This window comes from Symphalangus syndactylus, chromosome 10, assembly GCF_028878055.3.
Source record: "Symphalangus syndactylus isolate Jambi chromosome 10, NHGRI_mSymSyn1-v2.1_pri, whole genome shotgun sequence".
NCBI classification, from domain to species: Eukaryota; Metazoa; Chordata; class Mammalia; order Primates; family Hylobatidae; genus Symphalangus; species Symphalangus syndactylus.
In genome coordinates, this window is record NC_072432.2 from 59,784,284 (window position 1) to 59,810,027 (window position 25,744).

The window sequence follows — 25,744 nt, forward strand, 5'->3', positions numbered from 1 at the left end:
ATGGCACAACGTCTGATACAAATAGGTGCTCAAAACTATATGCTTAATAAGTAAAGGAGTGAATAAATGAATATATACATACTTACACAATTGTTGCTATCATCAGAGACAGTCAAAATATATGATGACTGGTGTTTTCCCAATATGGAAAACTAGACATCAGTAGTAAAGGGGTATCACTGTGTAAAAGAATCTTTACACAATTCAGAAAGAGCTTTACCTTTGCACGTGTTGGTGGAGAAGTCAAGATAGTACTGTGGGGCACAGCTCTCGTATTGACATTCCCCAAAGAGCAGAACCTTGTTTGGATCTCGGCAGGAGGTGCAGCTGGCCTGTGAATCACAGCTTCCACAGTGTGTGTTGCATGCTGAGCAGACAGGAAAAGAAAATGACCAGATGATTACAATTGCAAATACTGAAGCACTGATCAAACCTAGGCAGATGTTGCACAGGAACAAAGCCTTGTTCTAACCTGCTCCACATTTCATTATGGCTCGTAGCCCTTCCCTGTGATCAACAAAAACAGAAAATAGTGGTTTCCAAAATAGAAAAGGGTAATCTTATTTTACAAAGAATATAAATTGCAAACCCAAGAATGGAAATCCTATATCCAAATTGCTCTGTGATTCAGCAACAGAATTTATGCTTACTCTAAGATCCCTGGAATTACAGTTCAGAACTGAAACCTTACTTCTTCAGGAATCAAGCCCCCTTAAGTTCATAATGTAGATTCAGATTTTTGTGTGATGCCAACATTAAAATTAGGCACCAACTTTATTGCGGATCTTGGGAAATCCCATACTTTAAGATACAAAGGACTTGAAGGTAAACTGGTTTATTGATTTGCCTAGTTACAACTCTTAGAAGCCAGCCACATAACTCTGACATTCAGGGATGATCCCCCAATCTGGTCATGCTTCCATCTTCCCTCATTTAACAACTGGCATTTCTCCATCTACGCAGTTGTTCATGCCAAACCTCCGAGTCTATCTTGACACCTCTCTTTCCCCGACTCCTAATCCAATTACTCACTGGATCCTATTTACTCAAACTCTCCGATATAACTCTCAGAACTTTTTGCTTTTTTCCATATCCACAAATGCCAATATTTCTAAGCATCATCCCCTGCTGACCTACTATCACAGCCTCCTAATTGGTTTCCCCATCTCCGCTCTGACCCCCTTGCAATCTATTTTCCATGCATCCACCAGAGTGGCTTTTAAAATTCATACAGCTCAGGTTTCAGAGTACACTTTCGCCTTCAAACTCAATGTCATTTTTCAATCCTGGAAAATTTCCAGCCATCATTTCTGCAAATATTGCTCCTCTACCATTCCCTCCATTCTCTCCACCTGGAAATCCTATTATAACATGCATATTTGAATCCTCTTAATATAATCTCCGAGTCTTTAACTCTTACTCATTCTTCAGTCTCATTTGAGTGATTATTTGATTGACATTTGTATCTTTTAGGCTGCAAACTTCATGAAAGCAAATAACAGGTCTGTTTTGTTCTGTGTAATGCCAGTCAGCACCTAGCTGGTTATCTGTCATATTGTAGGTGTTCAATAAACACTTGCTACATAAATGAAATAAAGCCAGATATTGCATAAGATATATACAAGCAACAGCATTTCTGTCTCATTCTGAAATCTTCTCTAAGTATGTGTCAGAGGAAAAGTCCAGAGAGAAACCCAGTGAGTTTTAGATGTATATGATATCAAAGCACATGGCACAGTGCAGGAAAATTACCTCCTTGAAAAATAAAAAAAAAAAAGTCGCATGCTATTGTTTCACCTACAAAGAAAGACATTGCTATAAAACATTCGTTAGAATATGTACATGATAATTTAAGGTCCTGGGAAAATTCTAGACTGGATTTTCAGTTCTAATTATTTTCAATAATTAGAAAAGAATATTTTAACTGTTGTAAGCTTAGATGAGACCAAATTTTTATCCTTTTTTTTTTTTTTGCTAGAATTTTTATGCATGGTGTATCTTAATTTTGGCAAAGCGTTTGACATAGATTCCAAAAATAAACTTGTGAACACAAAAATGAAGTGAGACCTACTAGTTGTAAGTGGATTCGAAGGTGGTTGAAAAGCATACTCAAAATGTGATCAGCAAATCTTTATAATTGATAAAAATAAGTCCACAGCAGAGTATCACATTAATTAAGCCTTAATTTCTTACTTGATCAATATTTTTATCCATGACTTTAATGGAAACAAAGAAACCATGTCAATAATATTTAAATATACCACATGCACCTATATAGAAAACATACATAGTTAAGTTTCACCAGCTGGAAGAACAACAGTTCAGTTACCTTAACCAGTTGAAATAATGAACCTACAGTAACCAAGTGAAATAAGGGAAACTCTAAGAAAAGTCCCGCGTTTATGTTCTAAAACCAACTGTACAAATACAGGATGAAGAAGACTTGCTTAGATAGCAGTTCCTATACAAAAAAAAAAAATCTAAGATTTTTAGTCAATAACAGGCTTGATAGTAACTAAAAATGTGATATGCAACATAAGGGTCAGCTGGTCCTCTTTTCTTGACATAGAGCTGCAAAATGAGGTCCCTGAATGCCAGTTCCCCAGCCAGGGGTCAAGGCCAATTCCTTCCTTGCCCTAGTGTCTGAGGGTTTCTTATGACTTACTTCCACCTGCCTCTGTGTTCCTGAATCTTTTTTTTTTTTTTTGGAGACAGTTATCACTCTGTCACCCTGTCACCCAGGCTGGAGTATAGTGGCATGAACACAGCTCACTGTAGCCTCCACCTCCTGGGCTCAAGAAATCCTCCTGCTTCAGATTCCCATATAACTGGGTCCACAGGCACATGCCACCATGCCCAGCTTATTTTTTAATTTTTCCTAGAGACAGGATCTCACTTTTTTGCCTAGGCTGGTCTCAAACTCCTGGCCTCATATGATCCTCCCACCTTGCCCTCCCAAAGTGCTGGGATTACAGGTGTCAGCCACTGTTTCAGGCCTGAATCTTTCTACAAAGTACTCATTACCCCTTGGAACCTTGATGTATACTTCATCCCCTTCACTCACTTCTAAAAGAAATGGATTCATGCTGAGCATTTTGAATTGCTGGAAGACTTTATGGAGGATTTGGAGGGACACAGTAGTGTCACACTGAGAAACAGGGGGCTTCCATGACTTCTCCCTCTTATCCCTTTCCAAAGTAATGAGCAAATGGCTAACCCTTTCTGACACAGAGCAGTTCTGTAGGTACCAGCGTCCCTCAGGTTCTCAGCTTCCATGGTATGACATTCAGACCCCACAAAGTACTTACTAGTCTGATGCAGACATCTTGATGTGGCCACACCTGGAGTAGCAAGGGCAGTTCTCTGAGGTTGGTGACCCCCATAGCAAGTGCAGGAGGACAGTGAAAAAGTGGCAGAGTGGACCAGAAACCACGGAGGGAAGCTGGGATGTGCTGTAACCATCACATCTGTGATGTGCTGTAAGGAGTGAGGGACCTCACAGTGTGGGGGTTCAATCGCCTTCTTAAACAGACCTGTTTTCTGCTGTAGGTCTAAGAAATGTTCATCCAATCCTGCTTCAATACTCCATTGGCTCTAGGTCTACATGTCACAGAGATGTCCAAGTGGGGAATGACAGTTAATTTCAAACTTTGGAAAGTAATCATGTGAATGAAGGAGGAAGCTTATTCTCTATCACTTTGGAGGCAAGTTCTAGGGCCAATTAAAAACAACTGTCCAACAACTCCAGCTCCCCAGCAGTGGAACCGGCTTTCTTCTGTGGAAGTCTGTGGGGGTGAGTGAAAAAAAGTCTCTACACTGGTGTGAGATTGGCTTGTGTAGCTCTGGAATTCTCCTCCAATACCAAGGCACGATGGTTTCAAGTACTCAGAACCTTACGTGTCATCTCTTTTTTAAAGTTCCTACCTCAACTGGTGACCCTTAAATTTTTTAATTCAGTTAATAGTACATCCTCTCGAAAGATTCCTGTAACTAGAATATCTGGAAAGCTCTCCAGTCCTCACTTCCTTCAATAATTTGGTTATGACTGCCTCCCTTAATACTGATTACATTTCCTCAAAAGCCCTTATTGCAGAATTTCTAAAATTGGCAGGCCTATAATTGTCTATAATTATGAGTATTAGAATAGAGCGTTGTTGAATCTTTTTTTTTTTTTCTGAGATAGAGTCTTGCTCTGTCACCCAGGATGGAGTGCAATGGCATGATCTCAGCTCACTGCAGCCTCTACCTCCCAGGTTCAAGAGATTCACCTGCCTCAGCACCCCCGAATAGCTGGAATTACAGGTATGCACCACCATGCCCTGCTAGTTTTTTTGTATTTTTAGTAGAGATGGGGTTTCACTATGTTGGTCAGGCTGTTTTTGTTTTTTGTTTTTTTTTAATGTACTAGAAACTCAAATATCCCAACTTAGGAGCATATTTTTTCAATCTTAGAATGAAATTTAAGGACTAAACAGGAAATTCTGAATCCAACTGAAATATTCTATGAAATTCTACTTACATGGGATCATAGCAAATGTGTTTGTGCAGAGGCCACCCTGCCCCAAGACAAAAACTTCCCAGAAGAGAAATATTTCAATGCAATGTATTTTTGTCACCTATACTTCATACAATGGATTCTATTTTTTCTTTTGAACTTTTATTTCTGTGATTCCACTGCTGTGAAAAGCCTAATAAATCTAAGTCACTATTTCTCCACCAACATTCTCTTGCTCTTGAATAGAACGTGGAAGTATTTCATTCCTGTCTCTTGTATTACAGAATCTACAGATTCTGGCAGGCAGTTGATATACACAAAGTAAGGTTTTTGTTACAAAAGCAATCTTCCCACTGGCCCAAAAAGTTTGTTTTTAGATCTCCAGTACCTCCACAGATGATGCAAAAGGGTGAGTTTCATATAACTAATGCAAAGCTTTGCAAGGATCTCAACAAACTAACAGTAATATCTATCTTCCTATCTATAAAATAGAAATATCTTTACTACTTTATTTGCCTCTCATTTTAGATGATGATGATAAAAACAAAATAATGGTTAATGAATACTGACAACTTATTCTCCACTACAGTCTATATGAAATGTAATAACATTAGAACGTAGGTACTGTTATAATCTTCCTTTTACAAAAAAGAGAAACTGAGGCCTAGTGGGTAATTGGCTTGCTCAAGGTCATAAAGCTCTAAGTAGCAGTTAGGATTTGAACTTCAATTCTCTGACTCTGGAGCCCACTCTCCTAACCACTACTGCACAATTCCTTCAGCATTGTACTCCTAGAACACACAACTGAAATACTACCACTATATTTGTTACCTGTCATTTTCAAAAGTATAACAATTTTTTGTTTTTGCAAATGACACTTTGGTAACTGAGATAAAATAAGTGGCATCAGCCTATCATAAATGTTCCTTCATCTGTGAAGTATATCTTAATTTTTTTTTCAGGCAGATTTACCCATTCCTTAATTTATCCTAACCCTTTGTGCCTGACTCAAGGTAATTAATCATATTCTGACTTACTTGAGAAATAAGACATCTATATAAGTAACTCGCATACAAATCCAAATAACTACTATTTGGGCAGAAATGGAATATTTCCAGCATGCAAAGCCTTATACACTGTCAGTATTCACAAATACATGTAGAAAACAAATTAAATCCAGAGACATGCTTAGTCCACTGATTGTGTACTACAGCAAGCTCCACTCTCTGCCTAGGGTCATAGAATGGGATTGCTGAGAAAACTATAAAGATGAAACAAACTAACACTTTTATGTTTTAAATGAGATAACCTGGACAGAGAAGTTAAATAACCTGCCCAAGATCACACAGGTGGCATTTACAGAGGAGAGCCCATTGCCAAGCCCAGCACTTTCGATTAGGCTGATATCCGAGCTATAATCTGCCAATGGCAACCTTATTGCCTTTGTAGATTGGTGTTCTTCCTTTTATAAAAATAAAGGCTACCAGGTGAGAAGATGGAAGTAAGAACCTCACATTTCTTTCAATGGCTCCAGAAACGCAGGAAAGGAAGGAAAGGAGAGAAGGTTCATTGGAAAAACCTACGCTGGCAAACATGATTGTCATCAAGATAGTGCCCAGGGAAGCAGGTGGTGCTGCAGGTGCCAGTGTGGGACAGCACGAGGTTGGTGTCACATGAGGAGCAGGAGAAAGGTCCTCTGCCCTGGCAGGTTCTGCAGGAGGAGTGGCATTCTGCAGAGGAAAAACAGACACAACAGAAACCGTGATGTCAGATTCTCTTCCAAAGCGGCATCCCAAGTGTGGGTAATAAAGTCCCAACACTGAGAACATTGGCAAGTCTGGTTTACAGTCCCATGGCACACTTCCTGCCTCCACTCTCTCTTAGGAAAGGTCAATCCTTCCCAGCTAAGAGAACCTCAGGTGGCAGCTCCAGCTCCTGAGTTCAGCACTTACTCACTTTTACAAGCTCCTCTCTCTGCATAGTATCCTGAAGGGCAGTCAGGAACACAGTGGTCCCCGAGCAGCAGGTAGCGGGCATTCTGGCACCTCAGGCAGATGCTCCCGGTGTTGTGGAGATCAGCCGCACAGTGCTGGCACAGGGGATGGCAGTCTGGAGGGGGAAGGGGAGCAGAGAGAAGGCACGGGTGCTCATGAGCACAAAGTCTCATCACTGCACAAAAGGGCAGAAGAGATTTCAGTTACAAACACTGCAGCTGACAGCTGGAGAGTAGCCTAAAGGCAGTGTATATCGTGTATATCAGTAAAGTAGAAGCTTGGGACCTGTACAAATTGTGTTTGAGGTTTTTTAGCAAATGGCCAGGCCCAGCAAAGTGATTGAGTTTTCATCCCTTTCCAATGGAATGACCTTTAGATACGAGGATGCCACGTGATAGATAGTTGCTAGGAGCATAGAGAGAATTTCCTGACTAACAGAAGCAGTAAGATAAAACTATCAACATCTCTCCTGGGGGTCTGAGACTGGAGTGCAGCTTCCCCCAACCCCTTCACAGTAATAGAAGCAAGAGGCAGAGAAATTCTAGGTGGACAGGGCAAGTGGGTCCCTGGTGAAATCCCACCTTCACCATAAAACAACAACAACAAAAAACAGCCTGAAACCCATGGCCGAAAGTCCAAAGTAAGCACTTACATTCCTGTTTGCCTGCCGTCTCCCAATTGGTTCTTTCTGAATCATGCCTTTTTACCAATTGAATGTTGCTTTTTCCAAAACTCCTATGGCATGCTCCACCCCAATCCTGTGCCTTTTATAAAGACCCCAGATTCAGTCAGTAGAGGGGAGACAGCCTGACTTTGGGGAAGAGACAACCTGATTTTGGGGAAAGACGACCTGTCCTTCTCGTCCCCTCTCCAACTCCACTCTCTTCTGAGAAATGTTTTCATCACTCAACAAAATTCTCCACTTTCACCATCATTCAATTTTCTGTGTAACCCCGTTCTTCTCAGACACTGGACAAGAGCTTGGGACCCACCAAGTGCCAGTACCCAGAAAAGGCTGCCACACCAGCCCTTTGCCCTCACCAGTGGAGGGAAACCACCCCAGCAACAAGGCAACACACCACCTGGGTGCCACCATGTTTCCCTTGAGGCAACATGCCTGGTTTGGCTGCAGGCCCCCCATGGAGCTTGCTCTTGTGTCAGTGCCCGGAGTGGCCAGCTGGATCCTGCACTCACTAACACACATGCTTTCTCCCACAAGGGGTTGAGCACAGCAGGCTGAGTAGATGAGGTGCTGCTGCCGTGAGTCCGGCAAAGAAGCTGAGAAAAATCCTGCATCAACAGGGCTCCTGAGCCCTCTGCAAGGCTCCTTCTCACAGATTTGGCCTTCCAGAGTCAGGATACCAGTCTCAGCCTTCAGTGTGAACGGACTGGGGTTAGGAAATAATTGGATTGAGTTGCTGGAAAATTTTGGTCTTTAACTAGAGATAAAGTTATGAAGAAGAGTTGTGAGTTGAAGTCATTTTTATGACCCAATACATAGTGCATAGTAGCTCTGTAATACCAGTTGGCATTAAAGCTATAAAACAAATTATTTTGCCCAGACAGCACTGTCTCTTGTTCTCACTCACATAATAGTCATTCTTTAATAAAGAACTTGATTGTGTTCAGCTTCCTTTGTAGGTGAAAACTTCCTGCTTTCAAGTGGTAATTACCCTTTAGGTCCCATTTATCATCCTTTATCCCAAAGTCAGAAGAAAACCCACAAATCTCAATTTACCCACCTCAAATGAAAAAGGAGTAAGATCTAGAAAAGAGAAAAGAAAGAGTTCTGGTTATGGGGCCTTCCCACCTTCCCCTGTAGGATTCAAAGCATTTGTTTGTACTCGCTAATGCATCACCCACGGCCCCAAAATGTCGTTTCATCTCAATGCTTGTAGTAGAGATTGTGATTTCTAGCAAAATCCATGTTGGTAAAACAGATTCCTGCCCCTGGAATCTGTTAAAAACACGTCTCTCTCTGTACACTGTTGGTGATCCTAACTGTTGATCATCTGGATGTGCTCCCTGTACATGAAGCAGATCTCCCTTTTATGTCCAGTGCCCACTCATCCACATAAGAACCCTTCAGAGGACCTTCATAGCCATCCCAGAAGTTAAGCCACAAGAGTCTGCCTCAAAAATGCTGATTGTTTTGGCAGCATACAAACTAACAGTCTCAAACCTTTCTGTGAACTTTGGGAGTTACAAATTACAAGCAGCCTTTTGCCAATATTAGGAACAATTCATGATATCCTGAGAACCAAATTAATCCTCATTTCAGTCCTTCAGTAAACTACAAAGGAAATTATGACTGCATTGAGGGAAATATAAGAAGGAGGCTACTTTCCCCAGATTTGGTGTATGGTTTCCACATAATGCCAAGCTCTTTGTTCTATCTTCCCTATGCCTTCCTTACAGTGCCAGGAGCACAATCCCAGCTGTGCAAAGGGAAATTTAAAAAGCTTCAAAAGTTGCAAGAGCAAATGAAGGTGATGGTGTTTTATGATTACCTTAACAAGTGGGTAAATGTTAGGATTGGAAACCTAGGAAACACTACAGATTCAGGCCTCCGTTATCCGAAAAGCCATGGCCTATCCTCTTTAAAGCAATTTCTTCCAGAGCTTTCTGAACTTGGGCATGCATCAACAAGATCTGCAGGTGTTCAGTGGTCTAAAGACTAGTTGCATCTAACAGATGCTTTCTCTAGCATGCAATTAGAGAAACATAAAAGAATAATTACCCAGGGGATGCTTTCAAGAGAAAGTAAGTAGACCCCTGTAGTATTTTGTGGGTACAACAAATAAGTAATTATGGATTTATCTGATCTTGGGATCTTTGTTTAAATAAGGAGTGTAACGTGTGTTAATTATTCTAAAGGAAGCTGGAGCCAGGTTATGGACATTCCTTCCCCCTCACCCAGCAGTGCTTTTCAACCATTATTATTCTTCTGAAGTCACTACCCCACTCTGCCCACCCATTCATGTCTTCCCAGGTGATCTCATCTACATCACTAAGCAGAGCTTGCTGGATTCATTCCTTTCACCTCAAAACATCTATCTATTCCTGTTTTTATTTCATTTGCTCCCTTCTCCCAGGATAAAATGGCTAATGCCTACACCTATATTCTTGATCCAGTTTTCAATATTATTCCTCCTGTTTTCCCCTATCTCTATTTTCAACCTTAACTTCCAACCATGCTCTCCATTGCCTACTGTCCTAAAAACTTTACAAACAACTCATCTCTTGCCTTCCCTTAACTACCCAACTTCCTTGCCTGTCTAACTCCTCACTTCATTGTAATCTGTCTTCAAAATATTTTACTGTGGTATTGCTCTTGAAAAGGTCTCTGATGGCCTCTTAAGGACCAGATTTAATGGCCTCCTCTAATTCCTTATCCTACCTGAAATCTCTGCAACACAAGGCACTGTTGACCGAGCAGCCCTCCTTCTCAAAACTCTCTCCTCTCAGCATGAGTGACACAGGTGCTCTTGTTGGCCGGGTTCTCTTTCTGTGCCTCCGACCGACTTATAAATACAGGGGTTCCTCACAGCCTTTAACTTTTTCTATCCTCCTAATCAAGTCTCTGGAGTTCTTAAACCAGACATGGCGGTTTGGCAGATTTGGGTACACAGACGCCAGAAATCAATGGAAAGGTCTGAAGAGTTGGAGAGACTCTGAAATTACTCAGGGCCTCTGCTTCCTTCCACAGCTCCATGTTAAGCCATAAGAAGGCATCAGATCAGTCCCCAAACATATATTGCATGATGGAGTGAGTGCCCAGAGTCAAAGGAGAAATCAATACATGACACCTGAAAATATAAAATGATCAACTCCAAGTTGCCCAATACATCACATTTATCCAAGTTAGTTTATAGTTCTACCTTACCCAGGAGATTACAAACACTCGAGTGTGCCAGGTTGAACTCTCTAACTCTTTTTGTTCACTACTTGTATTCATTCTACGGTTTAAAAGGTCATGCTGAACACCCACTCCTGTGAATAGACTCATTCCAAAGCAACAACCTGAGTGGGACCCATGTTAATCCACTCATGCAAACTTTCCTTCCCAGCTCCGTCATACGCAATCCCCCAACAGAAGACCAATTATATCATTAGGCTCTCAAGGTTGGTTGACTGATTTTTATTAAATCAAGCCAAAAAGAATAATAAGTCCCCAAAACCTAGGAAACACTTTTGTCTTCAGAGGCTTGAAGTCAAAATCTCTTTGTAGGAGAGAGTTTCTTGCAAGACCTCAAAATGAGTAACGATCTGCACAGAAAGAAGTCAGAAATCAGAGCAACAAGGGCTTAAGGATTAATACCAATGTTCTGACTTACAACCAGAAAAGTATAGTTCCCTAGGGCAGACTACAAAACTCAGGCAAGACAGGCTACGAGTAGCTGGCCTAACAGGGCACCACCTGTGCAGGCTTCAGGTACAAGCCCAGGGATGCTGTGATCTACACAGAAGGGCTAAGCAGGTTCAGACAGGGATCTAGAGGTTTTATTTTTCTGACTACAAAGTAAGCCATGGAAGAGAAGGAAACATGAAAAATATTTTTACAAAGTATAAATAGGCATAAAAATCACCCTAAGCATGGTAGTTTGGGGTCAATAACTACTAACATTGACATTTTTTCTTTTAGTGCTTTTTCTATACAATTTTACATATAGAGATTTTTACATAGATTAGATTAGATTAAATGTGGACATTATAGTACCTTTTTTACTCAATATCATCAGCATTCCCACATGTCATTAGGGACTCCTGTCAACATCATTTTTAGCAGCTACGTCATATTCCAGTATTAAGTAAGCAAACAAAAATCTGCCATTTTTCTTACAGTTTGAACATTTACTTACAATTTGTCTCCATTTTTATAACTAAGGCTATGATAACACTTTTGTGCATAAATCTTTGTCTGCATCTCAGATTATTTCCTAAAGGACAATGTCGAAAGGGTACAATTCATATTATTATTATAATTTACATTTACTGAGCTCTGAATATACATTGGGCAAAATATTAATTATTAGAAACACATAATTTCATTTGAAGAGAAAAAGTAGGCAATGTTATTATCCGCATTTTATAAATGAGGAAACTGAGACTCTGAAAGGTTAAGTCATTTGCTTACACATATCATACACAGACTAAGTCCAGAGCGTACAATTTTAAGCACTACAAGCATGAAAAAAATGTAAAATTCTTAATTGATATTATAAATTTTATTCCAGAAAGTTCCTATCGATTTGTATTTCAAGAGCCATTTATGAGACTGTTTCATCATAATTTTGCCAGCACTAAGAAATTTAAAAACAGTAAACCAACCTTGGCTAATTTGGTTGGTGAAAATTGGAGTTAGGTCATTGTTTTACTTTGTGTTTCTTTTATTATAAGTGAGGTTAAGTAGGAAAAAAGTTTTTTTTTTCATTGAAACAACAAAAACATTCAAATGGCTACTATACTCCTACAATTTTCAGCATGGTGGGGGAAATGATTCTGGATGTATCATTTTAATTGAGTATTTAATATGCACAATCAAATAATAAACTGAGGTGTCAATCAGTGTGTTCCTTCCTCATCCACTGTCACCATCCCCCATTGGACCAGGAAACATAGGGTCATCATGTGTTCCCAAAGCTATCAAAATCAGACCTACAAAGACACTATACTTAGAGAACCCAGGGCACAGGAGATAGAAAGAAAAAAAATTGTCCTTTTTGTTTGGTAAGACAAGGTGTCCCTCTGTTGCCCACACTGGAGTACAGTGGCAAAATCATATCTCACTGAAACCTCGAACTCGGGGCTCCAGGATCCTCCTGCTTCATTCTCTTGAGTAGCTGGACCTATAGGTGTGTACCACCGGGTCCACCTAATTCTTTTATTTTTCATACAGACAGGAGTCTCACTATATTGCTCAGGCTGGTGTCAAACTCCTGGCCTCAAGCAATCTTCCCTCCTTGGTTTCCCAAAGTGATGGGATTACAGGTATGAGCCACCTCACCTGGTCAAAAAAGTTCTTTAATGTGCATTGGAACTAACAGACCCAGGCCTTCCCCCACTAACACAATCCCTACACTCTCCATCTCCCTACCCCAACCTAAAAAAACTTCAAATTGAAGGGGAAGAAAAAGCAGAGGGACCATTCCCTTTGCTACTGCCTGCCCCTCCTATGGAACAGGTTGGAAGTAACCCAGTAGAATGTTCAAGAGTCCAGTAGTAGAGTGGGCTTGGGCTATGTTTCTTGCCTTAAAGAGGGCTGTCTCCAAATTTTGTCGTGGGGACACAGTGTGCTGAGCAACCTGAAAACATGGTGGACACTGAGATGGAGGACTGGCATGAGACTGTTACAAACGTCCTGTCGAATGCTACAGGGATAATGATAGGGTGCCATGAAAGTACATAACAGGGGTACCAACTTAGTCCAAGGGCAAGGAAAGACCTCCCAGAGGAGGCTGAGACAAGAACACTGGTGGCAGTTAGCTGCAACAGAAGCAGGGCAGGGGGAGAATGTTTGGAAAGGGTTCCAAGAGGAGGGAAAGCTTAGGCAGCCCAGCAGTTGAACAGAACAGGATGCCTTCAAGGAACTGAGAAAAGTTCAACATGGCTGGATCTTAAAGAACACACAAAAGAGCCACTCAGAACCTGGGTAGGCCAGTTTTGCAAGACATTGTAAGTCAAGAAAAGGAGTCTGGATTTTATGGTAAAGGCAGTTGGGAATCTCTCTCTCTCTCTCTCTGTGTGTGTATGTGTGTATGTATGTATGTGTCTTTTTTCAGTTTATTTACCGAGGTCTCTGTGCTTTTGTTACAGATTTAAATGAGAATTTTTTTTTATATGAAAGGTAACTCATGTTAGGAGAAGACATCAAACCAAAGCAGAAGACTAACAATCTAAGAAAACTCTGACATACAACAGCTCTTGCCATGAAACCCTTGCTGGAGGAGGAAAGCAGGCTCCTAACTGTTCTCTCCCCTCCTCCCCTCCATTACATCTGCAGAAGCCCCTTTTCTGCCAAAAACATCCCTCTGCTGAATTGTTCTCAAGGGGCTTATGCTGGAGTAGGCATATTAAGAATATTATGATGCAAATACATGAAAACCATTGTGACCAGGAATGGAGATCCTTGAGAAAGAAGAAAAACACACTTGTGGTTTGTCTTTGCATGACTGGGGAAGACCTTTTCACTCATGGTCAGTTCTCAGAACTCCTTTTAAAAGGAAAACAAAGTGGAATTTGGCCAAATCAGTGGTACCAAGTAGGTAGCTCCCACACAGTTGTTAGAGGGGGGAAATGTTATTGGAGTAAAAATACTGGGAAATCGTGGAGAATTTGAAGGCCCATGAAAAAGGTCAATATGAGTTGCATCACCTGGTTTTCAAAATCCACTTCAGGCCAGGAGAAAAAGGGCGCTACTCGGCTGCATGTGTGACAATTTCCAACTGCCTTGTCAGTTATAACTGGAGAAAATAAAAAGACAGAACTACCCCCATGGCCAGCCAAATGTATTAATTATACAATCTAAACATAATTAAGAGGTGATATGAGCCCCACATCTAGGCACTGTGGGAGGTAACTATGTGACCCAATAAACTGCTATGACACCAGTCATTTTACTCACAGTAAAGTCTATGGGCATATTTTCTACAAACTAATCTGATTCGGAGGTAACTCTTGAATTCTTCTTATTTGGTGGTAACCGTCTGAGGAGCCCTCTAATTCAGATCTTTGATGGGCCCACACCATAGAAGCACATCTGTCAGAAACTGTGTCCTTAAAATGGCAGCATCCTCAGGGAGACCAACAAATTCCAGGGTGAATTCCCCCTAAAATACTCCAGTCTGCCTTCCATGCCTGTTCCTGCCCACAGGTGATACTGAAAACAATTTCACAGGACACAGTAGAGGAAGTGTATACCGTCACTGCTTAACTTGTATCAGACTGCAGTTACTAAAATAAGGGAAATGAATTTCCAACCCACCACTCTAGCAGCTTCTGCAAGGATTAATGTCCCATCCAAAAAGCCCCATCTGTGCAGTAAGGCATCTGCATCTGACCTTCCTGCCTGTAATCCAAAAAAGGGAGGCTGACCTCAAATAGGTTTAAATAGGGAGCGTGTATCCGTTAATTCCTTAAAAACAGTGCCTATTCTGGAGCCTGTCTCTCAGATTCCTCCCGCTAGTACTTAGCAAGTAAATTCTTGTTTGTCACTATTGCAATTACAGTAGAGTCTTTAAATATAAGACTCATTAAGAATCACAAGGAAAGAAGAGAGGCCCAGGATACATTTATGCTTAGGCTGTTTCAGATTACTGATGTATAATAAGTATGTGGGGGTGGGGGGGGCACAGATGGAATTCCAGTTGCTTGTATATGTACCTCCTTGCTAATAAATGCAGTAAATTAGCACTGTAAACAACCAAATTAATAAACACATTACAAGGTAGCCTGAAGATGGAGTATTAGCTCCAGCTGAAATAAATGCCTTTATTGTTTTTAAGCAAGCAGAAGATTCCAATTGTTTTCTAAATATGCACAGCATGTAGACATGCTAGAAATTTAAACAGATAAAAATATTAATATTTTGACTCAGCAGCTGTAGAATCCTCTAATATGTCACCCTGCAGCTGTGAGGAAATTGCATGTGGTCATCACTACGTGATGCTTTCTTCAGATCACAAAGGCTCTGCTTCAAGGATCAGTGAGGATTACCCAAAATCATGATGGATGGAAGCACATGGCAGTGAAATAATTTATTTCACGTCTTTGGAGCAAAATCAAAAAAGCTTGAAAATATTAAAGTAAATGTGTACTGTCGACGCAATGGCTTTGGATGTTGGTTTTATGGAGCAGTGACTCCTTAGCTGATAAATAATGACCTATAAAGACAAATTTAGACACACAGTGAGATTTTTAATAATGTCCTGTCAGTCCATTAGGTTCTTAATGCAACGACATTAAGTGCATTTGGAAGCGGTCAAAATAATCAGCACTTGTAGCTGTTCTTCGTCAGGTGAAAAAGAAATGATTTCATGCCAAAACTCAGGGCCTTTAAAGGGCATAGAATTTGAATTCTAATACCACTTTTAAAATTGATGGGTTTCTGCTTGTGAGATAAGTATGACAGGAATCCAGAAAATAACATACAGATGACAGAAGAAAAAGAAGCATCCTATCTCTTTCCCTTTTGATCATTACTTTGTGCTCAGCCCACCCGTAAGCTCTTAGAAATCATATATTGTTTTTAGAGGCTTTGAATTAGTACAAAAGCTACAAAACAAAACAAAACCAACCAACCAAATGAGACTTCCTTCTTCAGTGTCTGTGGCTATTGTTTTACTCTTAAAAAACTAACCAAATAAAACATGACAACAGAATGACCTTCATGTTATAGGGCAGTGATTTCTACCCAGTGTTGACAAACTCACCAACGTGTTGGGAAGCTGCCGTAGGAGCCAAGGAAACAGCTTGAAGTGGGGAGGGTAAGGGGAGGTGGGGAGTGGCAGTGTCAAATGTAAAAGCAAAGCTCTAGGTTTTGGTGCCAGCTTGCACTGCCAGCAAGGTGTCATGAGCATCACTCTTACCATGTATCTTGAAGCTTTGTATCCAATTTATGTTTTACTCAGTTTAGCTCCACAATAGAAAACAGTTCACTTCAATTAACACTTATGGCAAGTCAGCTGAGTATGAGGCACTGTGGAAGGTACTATACGATTGAATCAGACTTGAATCCTTCTCTCAGGATGCTTAGGAAGCGATGACCAAAAAAAAAAAAAAAAAAAAAAAAACACACACACACGCACACACACACATACACATCCCAAATGCAACAGGTGTCAAAGAAGGATCAGAGAATATTTTATCCAAAGTGAATAAGAGGAACTTGAACTTGAGTGCCTATTTGATGTTTGCAGATGGTGCCAGTTGAGGACATCCTTGTTAGAAGGCAAGAACATGTAACAGCACAGAGGCACACAGGAACAGAGCAGTGTGGCGTGGGGGAGAGAACCAGCATGGCTGGAGCTTTGGACATTCACTCGGAAACCAAGGAAATCAGGGACCTTGAAAATCAGGGTGAAGGATTTACAGCTAATGCAATGGGCAATGGGAAGGCATCGACAAGTTTTCAGTGTCAAAGAGTGTTTTATAAACCAAAGTTGTTATTCAAGAAAAGTTCTCCTCCCTCATCTTGGGAAGGACTAGGAGAGCTTTAGTGAGGAAGACCCTCTAGCAGAAAGAGAAAAACGAGGCTGTCATCTAAGAAAGAAGAGCTTATGGTTTTTGCAGCAGAAACAGATAAGCAATATCTATGAGATATGGCAGTGATTGCAGTATGGAAGAGGGGTTGTCAAGAAGCAAAGGTAACTAAATGGTTTTGAATTGTGCCAATTGAAAAATCAGTAGTGGGTAGACAAGGAAGTCAAGAGAAGGAAGAAAAGCACCTGTGGAGGTGGGAGGGATGAAGATGAAGGGTTTTCTTTGCAGTTTTCCTGTGATCAGATGCCCAGCAGGAAGAGAGAAATGAGGCTCTGGAGGGGATTATCACATGCATTTGGGATGAAATCTAAGGAGAAAATAGAAATGAAGATTTAAGCTGTGAAAGACACAAGGGCCCTGGAGGAAAGAAGATGGGAGAGGAAGAGGAGCAGGAAAAATGAAGAGAAAAGGAGGGAGATGAATGTGTAAGCAGAAGAGGAAACACCTGAGTGGAGAGATCAGCTCAGGAAGGCAGATGGGCTCTGGGACACTGCGGGAGGAGCTCCCTGGGGCAGAATGAGGGAGCTCCTTTCTCAATGGAAGGAAAAAGACGTAATAGAAGAGAAAGAGATATTTGAGGAGAAAAGATGAAGTTTGTTTGTTTTGTTTTATCAGATAAATCTTCTAAACAAAAAAGAAAGCAGAGTTGTAGACTGAGAGTGAAGAGAGTGTGTAGGGAGTGCGTGGGAAGGCCATGAGGGTCAAAACCACAAAGCATCAAAAAGAAGTGAATAAAATGATGTCGAGAAGCAAGAGAGGGTCTTAAGGAAACTAGATCAGTGATGAAGGCTGATGACACGGTGATCACATATGTGCCCTCTGAAGTGCACTCCTTGGATTCAGAGCCCAGCTCCAGGGCTTACTAGCTGTGACACTTTGGGTAAGTGGGTTAACATCTCTAATCTCATCTCTAATCTTATCTTGGCCTGTAAAATGCAGATGGTACTAATCACAGGACCAACTTCCTGTGCTTGCAGCCAGAATTAAATGACATAATATATGTGATGAGCTGGCACACAATGAGTGTTCAATAAACATGAGTTATTATTCCTTATCTGTAGTGGGCCCAATCAGAATCGACATTGACGCTGATGCTCATGTTTGCAATCAATTCACTGTTTTTACCTATTAAAACTAAGCCACAGAAATTCACAGGTGTGTAAAAGCAGGTAAGTGTAGCCTTAGCAGTTTTGCTGTCTTCAATACTGAAGAGGATAACCTGTAAGTCTCAATTCAGCTGTGTTCTTTCAACATACACCCACAAACACTTTCTCTGCAATTCAAGCCCTGACCTACAGTTATTAGGAAGAAACAGCAATCCTGACTTCGTTGGGAGCTTTTACAAGCTGAAAGCTTACAAGTAAGGTCCTTCTCTCATTATGAAAGCTAGGGAAGGTATTGTTTGGTAAATGTCACATGAAGGAGAAAAATACAAGATTTTTTTTTTTAATTTAGGAAGGACTCAATTTAAGCATAGCTCATGTTCTTTTTTCCTAAAAGGAAACGCTCAAAAAAATAATAAATGCCTTGAAATATTCAATCATCCCTTTGCAAAGAGATTGATCTCTTAAATAAAACAAAATCTGAGAGAACAAGAAAGAGACAATCACTGAAAGTTCTGTAGAGAGGGTGGATATGCAATTCATGGTTCAAGCAATAAGAGATAGGGTGACAAGATGAGAAATAAGAAAAGAAAGTGCATTACAAAACACAAAAAAAACAAGATAAGGAAAATAAAGAAGCAAGTGTTAAAAAAATAGAAAACACAAGCAAATTGAAAAAAAATACAGAGATAGAAGAACAGGACTAGATGGAATAAAGAGGAACGTGAAAAAGAAGAGATAAGAACCAAAATATGACTCACACTAAGAAGAAAGATCCTTATCGTAATTATCATACGAGGCATTAGAAGAGGATTAGACATGAGGACAGCTGATTCAAGTCCTTAATTCTACCCAACAGTTCTTGACGACCATCCAAGTGCTAGCTTGGTACTCTACTGAGTCTTAATTCACCAGTCAACAAAATGGGAATTACTGGCATTTCCAGTTCTGCAGGGGTGCTTCAGGGGATGATTAAAGGAGAAGATCCATGAGAAAATGCTTTGAAAATTATAAAACTTTATAAACACACCATTATTAGTATTAATGATGACATGAAACACATATCTAATCACAGCTGTAGCCTTGGAAGTCATGGACCAACCAGTAAATCTATCTCCTGCTTTTTACGGCCCAGATCCACAACAGGAAAATGGCCAAATTAAGTTACCCAAACACAACGGAATATGACTTAGGCATTAAAAATGACAATTATGTAGATTCTTCCAATCTTTGCTAACATATGGAAATATGTCATTTAAAGTGATATTTTAGAGAACAGAACAAAGAAATACCATAGCTGTTGACTACAACTGAAAACCATGCACATATGTATATATTGGAAAAGATTAAAGTAAATGTGGAGTGATATAAATTATTAAAATTTAGTATGCATTAATGTTTTTCTTTGAAGTTTATTCATTTCATAAGGATCAAATATAATGGGAATGCATGTACACATGGCAGTCTAAATTACCTTTCTCAGCATTTAAAACAGACTAGCAAGTTCATGCAATGTTTCCCAACAACGCCTCTCCAAGCCACTCTATTTATCACACTGACTTTTAATCCACCAATCAAGTAATCCACCTACCAATGCGCTTTTTAATTCACCAACCAAAAAAAAAAAAAATCATTCTTGAGCCCTGATTGTGTGCAAGCAATTGTACTTGCATCATGGAGTACAAAATGGTTGAGTATGTGGACTCTGGAATCACATTCTCTGGGTTCAAATCTTGGATCAATCATTCCTGACTTATATCATTTGGAGTCAGTACCTAACCTCTGTTAGACAGTTTCAGTTTCCTTATATGTAAAACTGGGGATAAAATTAGTACCTACCTTTGAGGATCATTGTGAATGTAAAATGGTAAAATGCATTCAAAGCAATTAGCACAGCACTTTTCATATGATAAGCCCTCAGAACTGGCACCTATTATTAGATACCCATGAAAAGATCAGTCACAGAGAACGTGAGCTGATCAAAGCCCAAGTGCTAGGTAAATGGTAGAAATAATCAGCATACTAGAAATTCTAACAGGGGAGTTGCCAAGAAGCTGGTCCTGGAGGGGGAGGAATCTGAGCCAGGCATTGAGGGATGGATGGGTAGGATTTGCTGATCAAAATAAGGCAACAACTGCTACATGTTTAAAGTTTATGGCTCTTTTCTTCCTTTCCATTTATAACTGCAGAAGCAGCCACAGCAAGATGTAGGGCGGTGCCAACCCACCTCCCCCGCACGGTAGAAGCTGCTTTAAAACAGAACTAGCTCTCACTTCTCTGGCTTCCAGTGACTGTGTCTGGAGGGGAGACAGAGAACTGGTGCCCTGGCTCATACCAGGCTCCCCCCAGGGTTCTTAATTATGTTCAACTTGAACTGGGTTTTTCCCCCGTTATTCAGTGCTGCAGTTGTATCAGCTTATTCCAAAATAAAGATGCGTTGCTCTTTAAATTTGAGCAATTTTACTTTCTCACCACATTTTTAGGGCCCTTCTTTCAGAAATGGTGACAATAAATGGGAAAAATCATGGAAAGGACTCAAAAGTGTTTGTTTATGATGTGGAAGAAAAACGTTAACAGCACTGCTCTTCAGCAGGCAAAAGGGTGGCAAACACACACCTCCTTGGGTGACCTCTCTGCCTGCCCACAGAGAAAAGAAAGAAGGTAGGGTAGAAGGGAGAGAGAGAGGGAGGGAGGGAGGGAAGTCACTTGGTCCACAGCCTGCATACAGGTTCATGAGTTTCTTTTACCTTTAGGGGGTGCAAACCAATTGTTCAAAGTATTAATATCAGTTAGTTCAGGGCTTCCAAAATATTGTTCTGCAAACCACTGGCTAACCCTGTAACAGGCTATAATAAAGGGAAGGGGTCTTCAATTCAATGCTTGGGAAATGATGTTTGGCCATCTTCATCTTAAAGATTCACAGCACACATTTGCATTTTTAAGGTTCTCAGAAATCCTGCAATAAAGAAAGTTTCTTACCTTTATGTAACCGAGTCAATCCCAAATGTATCTGACCAGGAGGTTTTTTTGTTTTTGTTTTTGTTGCATGCAACACCTATTAACCATTGTTTAGAATTTGAGTTCTGTGGAATAGGAATACAGTATGAAAATACTCACAGTAATATTTCTTTACTGATATTTGTCTTCTTTTGCTTACATTCTCACACAGATTTGTGGAAAGAACAAACCTACATTTAAAAAAATACTTCATAAACAATAACAAATTTTTAATCCCCCAGACTTTCACTACCCAAAAAAAAACTATTTTAATTTTTCAGGTCTTCCCCTCTGCAATATTACCCTTGATATTATCTTCTTTCTACATAAGAACTCAAAAACATAGCCATCCCATCAGGCAGTCCACAAAACTCAAAGCATTTTTAAAAAAATGCAACTGCATGTGGACATTCCCCCGCTCCTGGGTGTTTATCTGTTTTCCTTTTCATTCTTACCCTATTCTATGAACAAGAGGAAGCTTTTAGCTGAGAAAGACAAATGCAGAAAGCACCTCAGGCTTTGGAGTTTTCTGTTAATGTTGTTGAGATGTGGGCAAAAAAAAAAATTTTTTTCTAATCTATGACAAAAGAAAACCTGGCTTTCTATAGAAAGTAACTGTGTCTCCCGTAATTATGCACAGCTGCCTCTCACCTCAGTTCATTTACCTTTGTTGAAAACCTGCAGCTCTGGCCTAAATCTCACATACTTTATATTTGTTTTGATAGACTTGGAGGAAGAAACCCCACACATATGACATCTCCATATGTGAGACACGCTGAGGTTACTGGACCTGCTCCCAGGATGGGTTTACTCTTGGCGGTGTGCTGGATTTGATGTCATTTTCTTTTTTAAACAGCTAAGTACAATTAAGAGGTCTCCGAGTCAAATAGAGGATGCATCCTGAGAGGAAACCCTACCACCCTGGAGGCGCTCGGACATACACGGAAGAGCAGGCAGAGAGGGTCCTTCTCCGGGACTTCCCATGAGCTAGGACTTCCCAAGGACACGGAGAGGATATTCCACCGCCAGCCCCGCACTAGGTAGATTATCCTCGGCTTTGCCTGTCGTCACATGGTTTCTCCTAACACCTTCCTGAGTTTAGATAAAAGTCACCTAAACATTCTATGAGGTTAACTATGACCTGACTGAGGCAATACTTTAGTTAAAAACGAAACAAAAAACAAAACAAAACAAAACAAAAACAAAACAACTCCAGGACTTTAGGTTCAGGGCAACACTGAGAGAGGAGACAAGCTCCTAGTAGCTAGAGTAAGAGACCTGTCCACTTATACCTTTAACCTCCGCCTGGAGAGACACTCTGGGATGTCCAACTGTCACCCCAAATTCAGCTTGGCCAAATTCAAGCACACTGTTTTCCTCACTGCCTCCTAGATCTATTCCTATCCTTGGTAAATGGTACTCCCATCCCTCGAATTTCTGTGACTAGAAACCTGGAAACTATCTACAAAGTTCCTTCTCCCTTATCCCCCAGGGCTGAGGGAGCACCAACCTCTGTTGCTTCTATTACGCTAAATCATATGAAATTGCCACTCGGACCATTTTTGCAGACAAAACAGCAATCTGAGATGAGCCAACCTAACATACTATTAATACCTGGTGAAATCATGTCCCCTTTATCCCCTCAGCAATGTTCTCATTAAAGGATTTCTCTCATCTGGATTTCTGCAGCTACCTCCTAAAGAACTTTCTGCCTCAGTATTTTCTTCCAAGCCATCTTCCGCAGATCTTTCTCTTCACAGAAATGCAATTGTGACACTTCCCAGAACCTTCAAGGCATCCCCACGGGTGTACCAAGGCCCTACAGACCAGTCCTGCTCCCTCCCACTTCAAGTCTCACCACTCTCATAGGACTCAACTCTTTATGGGTGTCTCAATAGATAATCCTCTTTGGCCCATTTTCTGAAATGTTCTGCCACCAAAGCTCCACATTCCTCTAATTCTCACTCACCTTTAAAATCATCTCAGTTGTGACATCCTCCGGAAAGCTTTCATACCCACTCCACACACTCACATACACACACTCCAGTGTGGGTCAGGGTCCTGTCCCATGGACTCATCTCATATCCTGTACTGTGCACAGAGTACCACAGCAATATCATACTAAACACCCACTCCCTTCTGTTGTGGGCTGAATTCGTCCCCTGAAAATTCATGTGTTGAGGCCGTATCCCAGTACCTCAGAGTATCTGTAGTTGGATATAGGGCCTTTAAAGAGGTAATTAAGTTAAAATAAGGATATTAAAGGATGGGTCCTGATCCAGTGTGACCAATATAGTCATAAGAAGAGAAGATTAGGACATGCAGAGAGAAACGGGCGCATGTGCACACAGGAGGCAGCAAGAGGGCCGCCATCTACAAGCTGAGGAGAGTGGCCTCCGAGGAAGCCAAGCCTGCGGGCACCTTGATCTTGGACTTCTAGCCTCCAAAACTTGGAGAAAATAAATTTCCATCATTTGAGCCACCCAGTCTGTGGTATTTTGTTATGGCAGCCCTAGCAAACTAACACTTTCATTCACTCAAGAGTCTATTTCTTGTATGCAAGCATCATATCTGATTTGTCTTTACATCCCCAGAGCCCAGTACAATGCCTGGCATAGAGCAAAGACTTCATAAATGTTTGATGACTCTGTACATGAGTGATTGCATTGCAATGCTACAGAGAAAAGTAGAGGTGTTTAGATAAGTCATACATTTAGTGAAAAAGTAAACTTTGGGGTCAGCACAGTTCTCTGAAAGTTCAATAACTGAAATTACTGATCAAACTTTTCTATAATAAATACTATAACACCAGTCTTTAATCAATAAATGATTTCTAAGCACCAGACAATGGTTACCTCATTTAAAACCATTACTTAATACACCGAATTCCCAGGACAGCCAAGATTTTCCTTTTCAGCTTATTTTGGTAGGACCTTCTCTTCTAGGGTTGGGGGCTTCCAGAGTTGTTTAGCTCAGTCCCATGATTCTCCTTCTAAAGGTTCCCTATGAGCCTTAAAAAATTAATGCAAGTCCTAATCACCTAATTGACTATCAAAGAACACTCTGGACATTAGAGAGAACAGAGCTCATTAAAAATTAAGTTTTTCTAATCTCCTTATATAAACACGTATTTTTTAAATATGCCCTAGCATAAAATTTTTAGGGCCCACATTCAGAGTTACATTTTAAATAAAAAAGCCATCATGAAGGATATAGTTCAGGTCCTACCTTCTAACTCTTCTCCCTGACTCTAATCTGTCCTTATGTTAGTCCATTTTCCATACAAGTTGCAGATTTCGTGCCTTAAGACACCCTTAGTCAAGCTATAGTCCTCTCCAAAACTCTCATGGCCCTATTGCTCACAAGATCTAGTCAAAACTTCTTGGCCTGAAACTTTGAACTTTCTATACTCTGGTTTGAATCTAAATTTCCCGACCATTTTAACTAATATGCTTTAATATCAACCATGTTTTTCACCCAGGTTAGATGACTCACTAGTCATGAGTGGCCCACGTGCTATACCTGCTGGGCCTGTCTCCTGGTGAAACCATGCTCAGAAAGCCCACCAGATCTCCCTCTGTCTCACAGGATCCTGGTTATTTTTCTGGAAATATTTTGGGTTCTGCCCCCCCGCATAATGCCTTCCATATCTTGTTACTTCTCCCTACCTCGAACTCCTACAGCCTTTATTATTGGTTGGTGTTACTGTCCCTAAATTGCTTTGTACCATTTGTTAACTACACTTGTGTCTTTGGTTCACCTCCTTAAGTAGCCTGGAAGACCTCTGTATCCCCCTCAAACATCAACTTGGCACCTTGTGCTCAGTGAGTTCTCAGTAAATATCCACCAATATGCTTTAGCCACGTAGGGAGTCAATTAATTCTCAGAGTAGCTGCTCCTCCATGTCTTAAAGTGACAACAAGTAGCTAAACTCAAACATACAAACTGTAATAACAACCCCTTCCATCTCCAAATTCTCTTTTGGGGATGGGCACTACTATCTCCCATTTTTCCCACTTTCCAAGACAGTCTTGACTATGACTGATATCACTAGCAATAGACTCACATCCTACAACTGACAGGGGTTCTGATTAGTCTGAATCCTGGACTCTGAGTTTCCACTTTTTGTTGCACCTAAAATGCTTGCACAGTCTCTACACTTGGGCTTCTGCTCTGAATCCAGCATTCTGGGCTGCAGCCCCGTGCTTGACAGTTTGGTTTTCTTAGGATATAGACCTTAATACCAAAATGTCTAGTCTTTAATGTCATGTGCAAAAACAAATGGCTCACCTGGACCATGGTACCACCAGCCACAGGGAACACAGCCGCTGACTTGCTGTGCCCCGCCCCACCCTCAATCCACCAGACCGAACAGCTGATATGTCGGTGCCATCGCAGACTGAATGTGCCTGCTGGATACTGTGATCTAGACAACTGGCCACGCCTCCTCCCTGCTCCAGGACAAGCCTGACAGCCTGGTCAACCTCTCAGCACACTTTCTCACCTTTCCCTTTTGCCCAGTAGCATCCCAGGATCCCCCCAGTTCAGCCCTTCTGAGCTGAGGCAACAGCTGCTAAAGGTGAGGCTCTGCAAGTTTGTCCCAGAGTTTGAAAAAGTGAATCAAGAAATGTACAATAACCCATTACCCAGTAAATTCTCCTCCCCAGTCTACAGGCTCTTTGGTGGTGGTGTCATTGTCTCCTTCATCGTTTTCCTGGATTCTGAGCATTTGACCATTAATAGGCACTCAAAAATACACACTTGTTGTCTGAATAGATAGATGAACATAAATGATGTCTGGTCCCAACATTATTCAAATTTCAGACTGCTTTCCTAATTTTTTTTTTAGATCTGAGTTCTAAAATGAGGAAGAAAAAAAATCCCATCTCCTAAGG

At 40.8% G+C, this 25,744-nt stretch overlaps 1 protein-coding gene across 1 annotated transcript in view; it reads right to left on the reverse strand.

The window, feature by feature from the left end:
* Positions 1-25,744, reverse strand: part of FRAS1 (Fraser extracellular matrix complex subunit 1) — a 471,835-nt gene that overhangs the window by 178,844 nt on the left and 267,247 nt on the right. The window contains exons 21-23 of the mRNA XM_055297229.2: positions 6,452-6,604; positions 6,079-6,225; positions 221-367 (exon numbers count right to left, since the gene is read on the reverse strand). Coding sequence (XP_055153204.2) covers positions 221-367; positions 6,079-6,225; positions 6,452-6,604 — 447 coding nt within the window. The remainder of the gene's footprint in view (positions 1-220; positions 368-6,078; positions 6,226-6,451; positions 6,605-25,744) is intronic.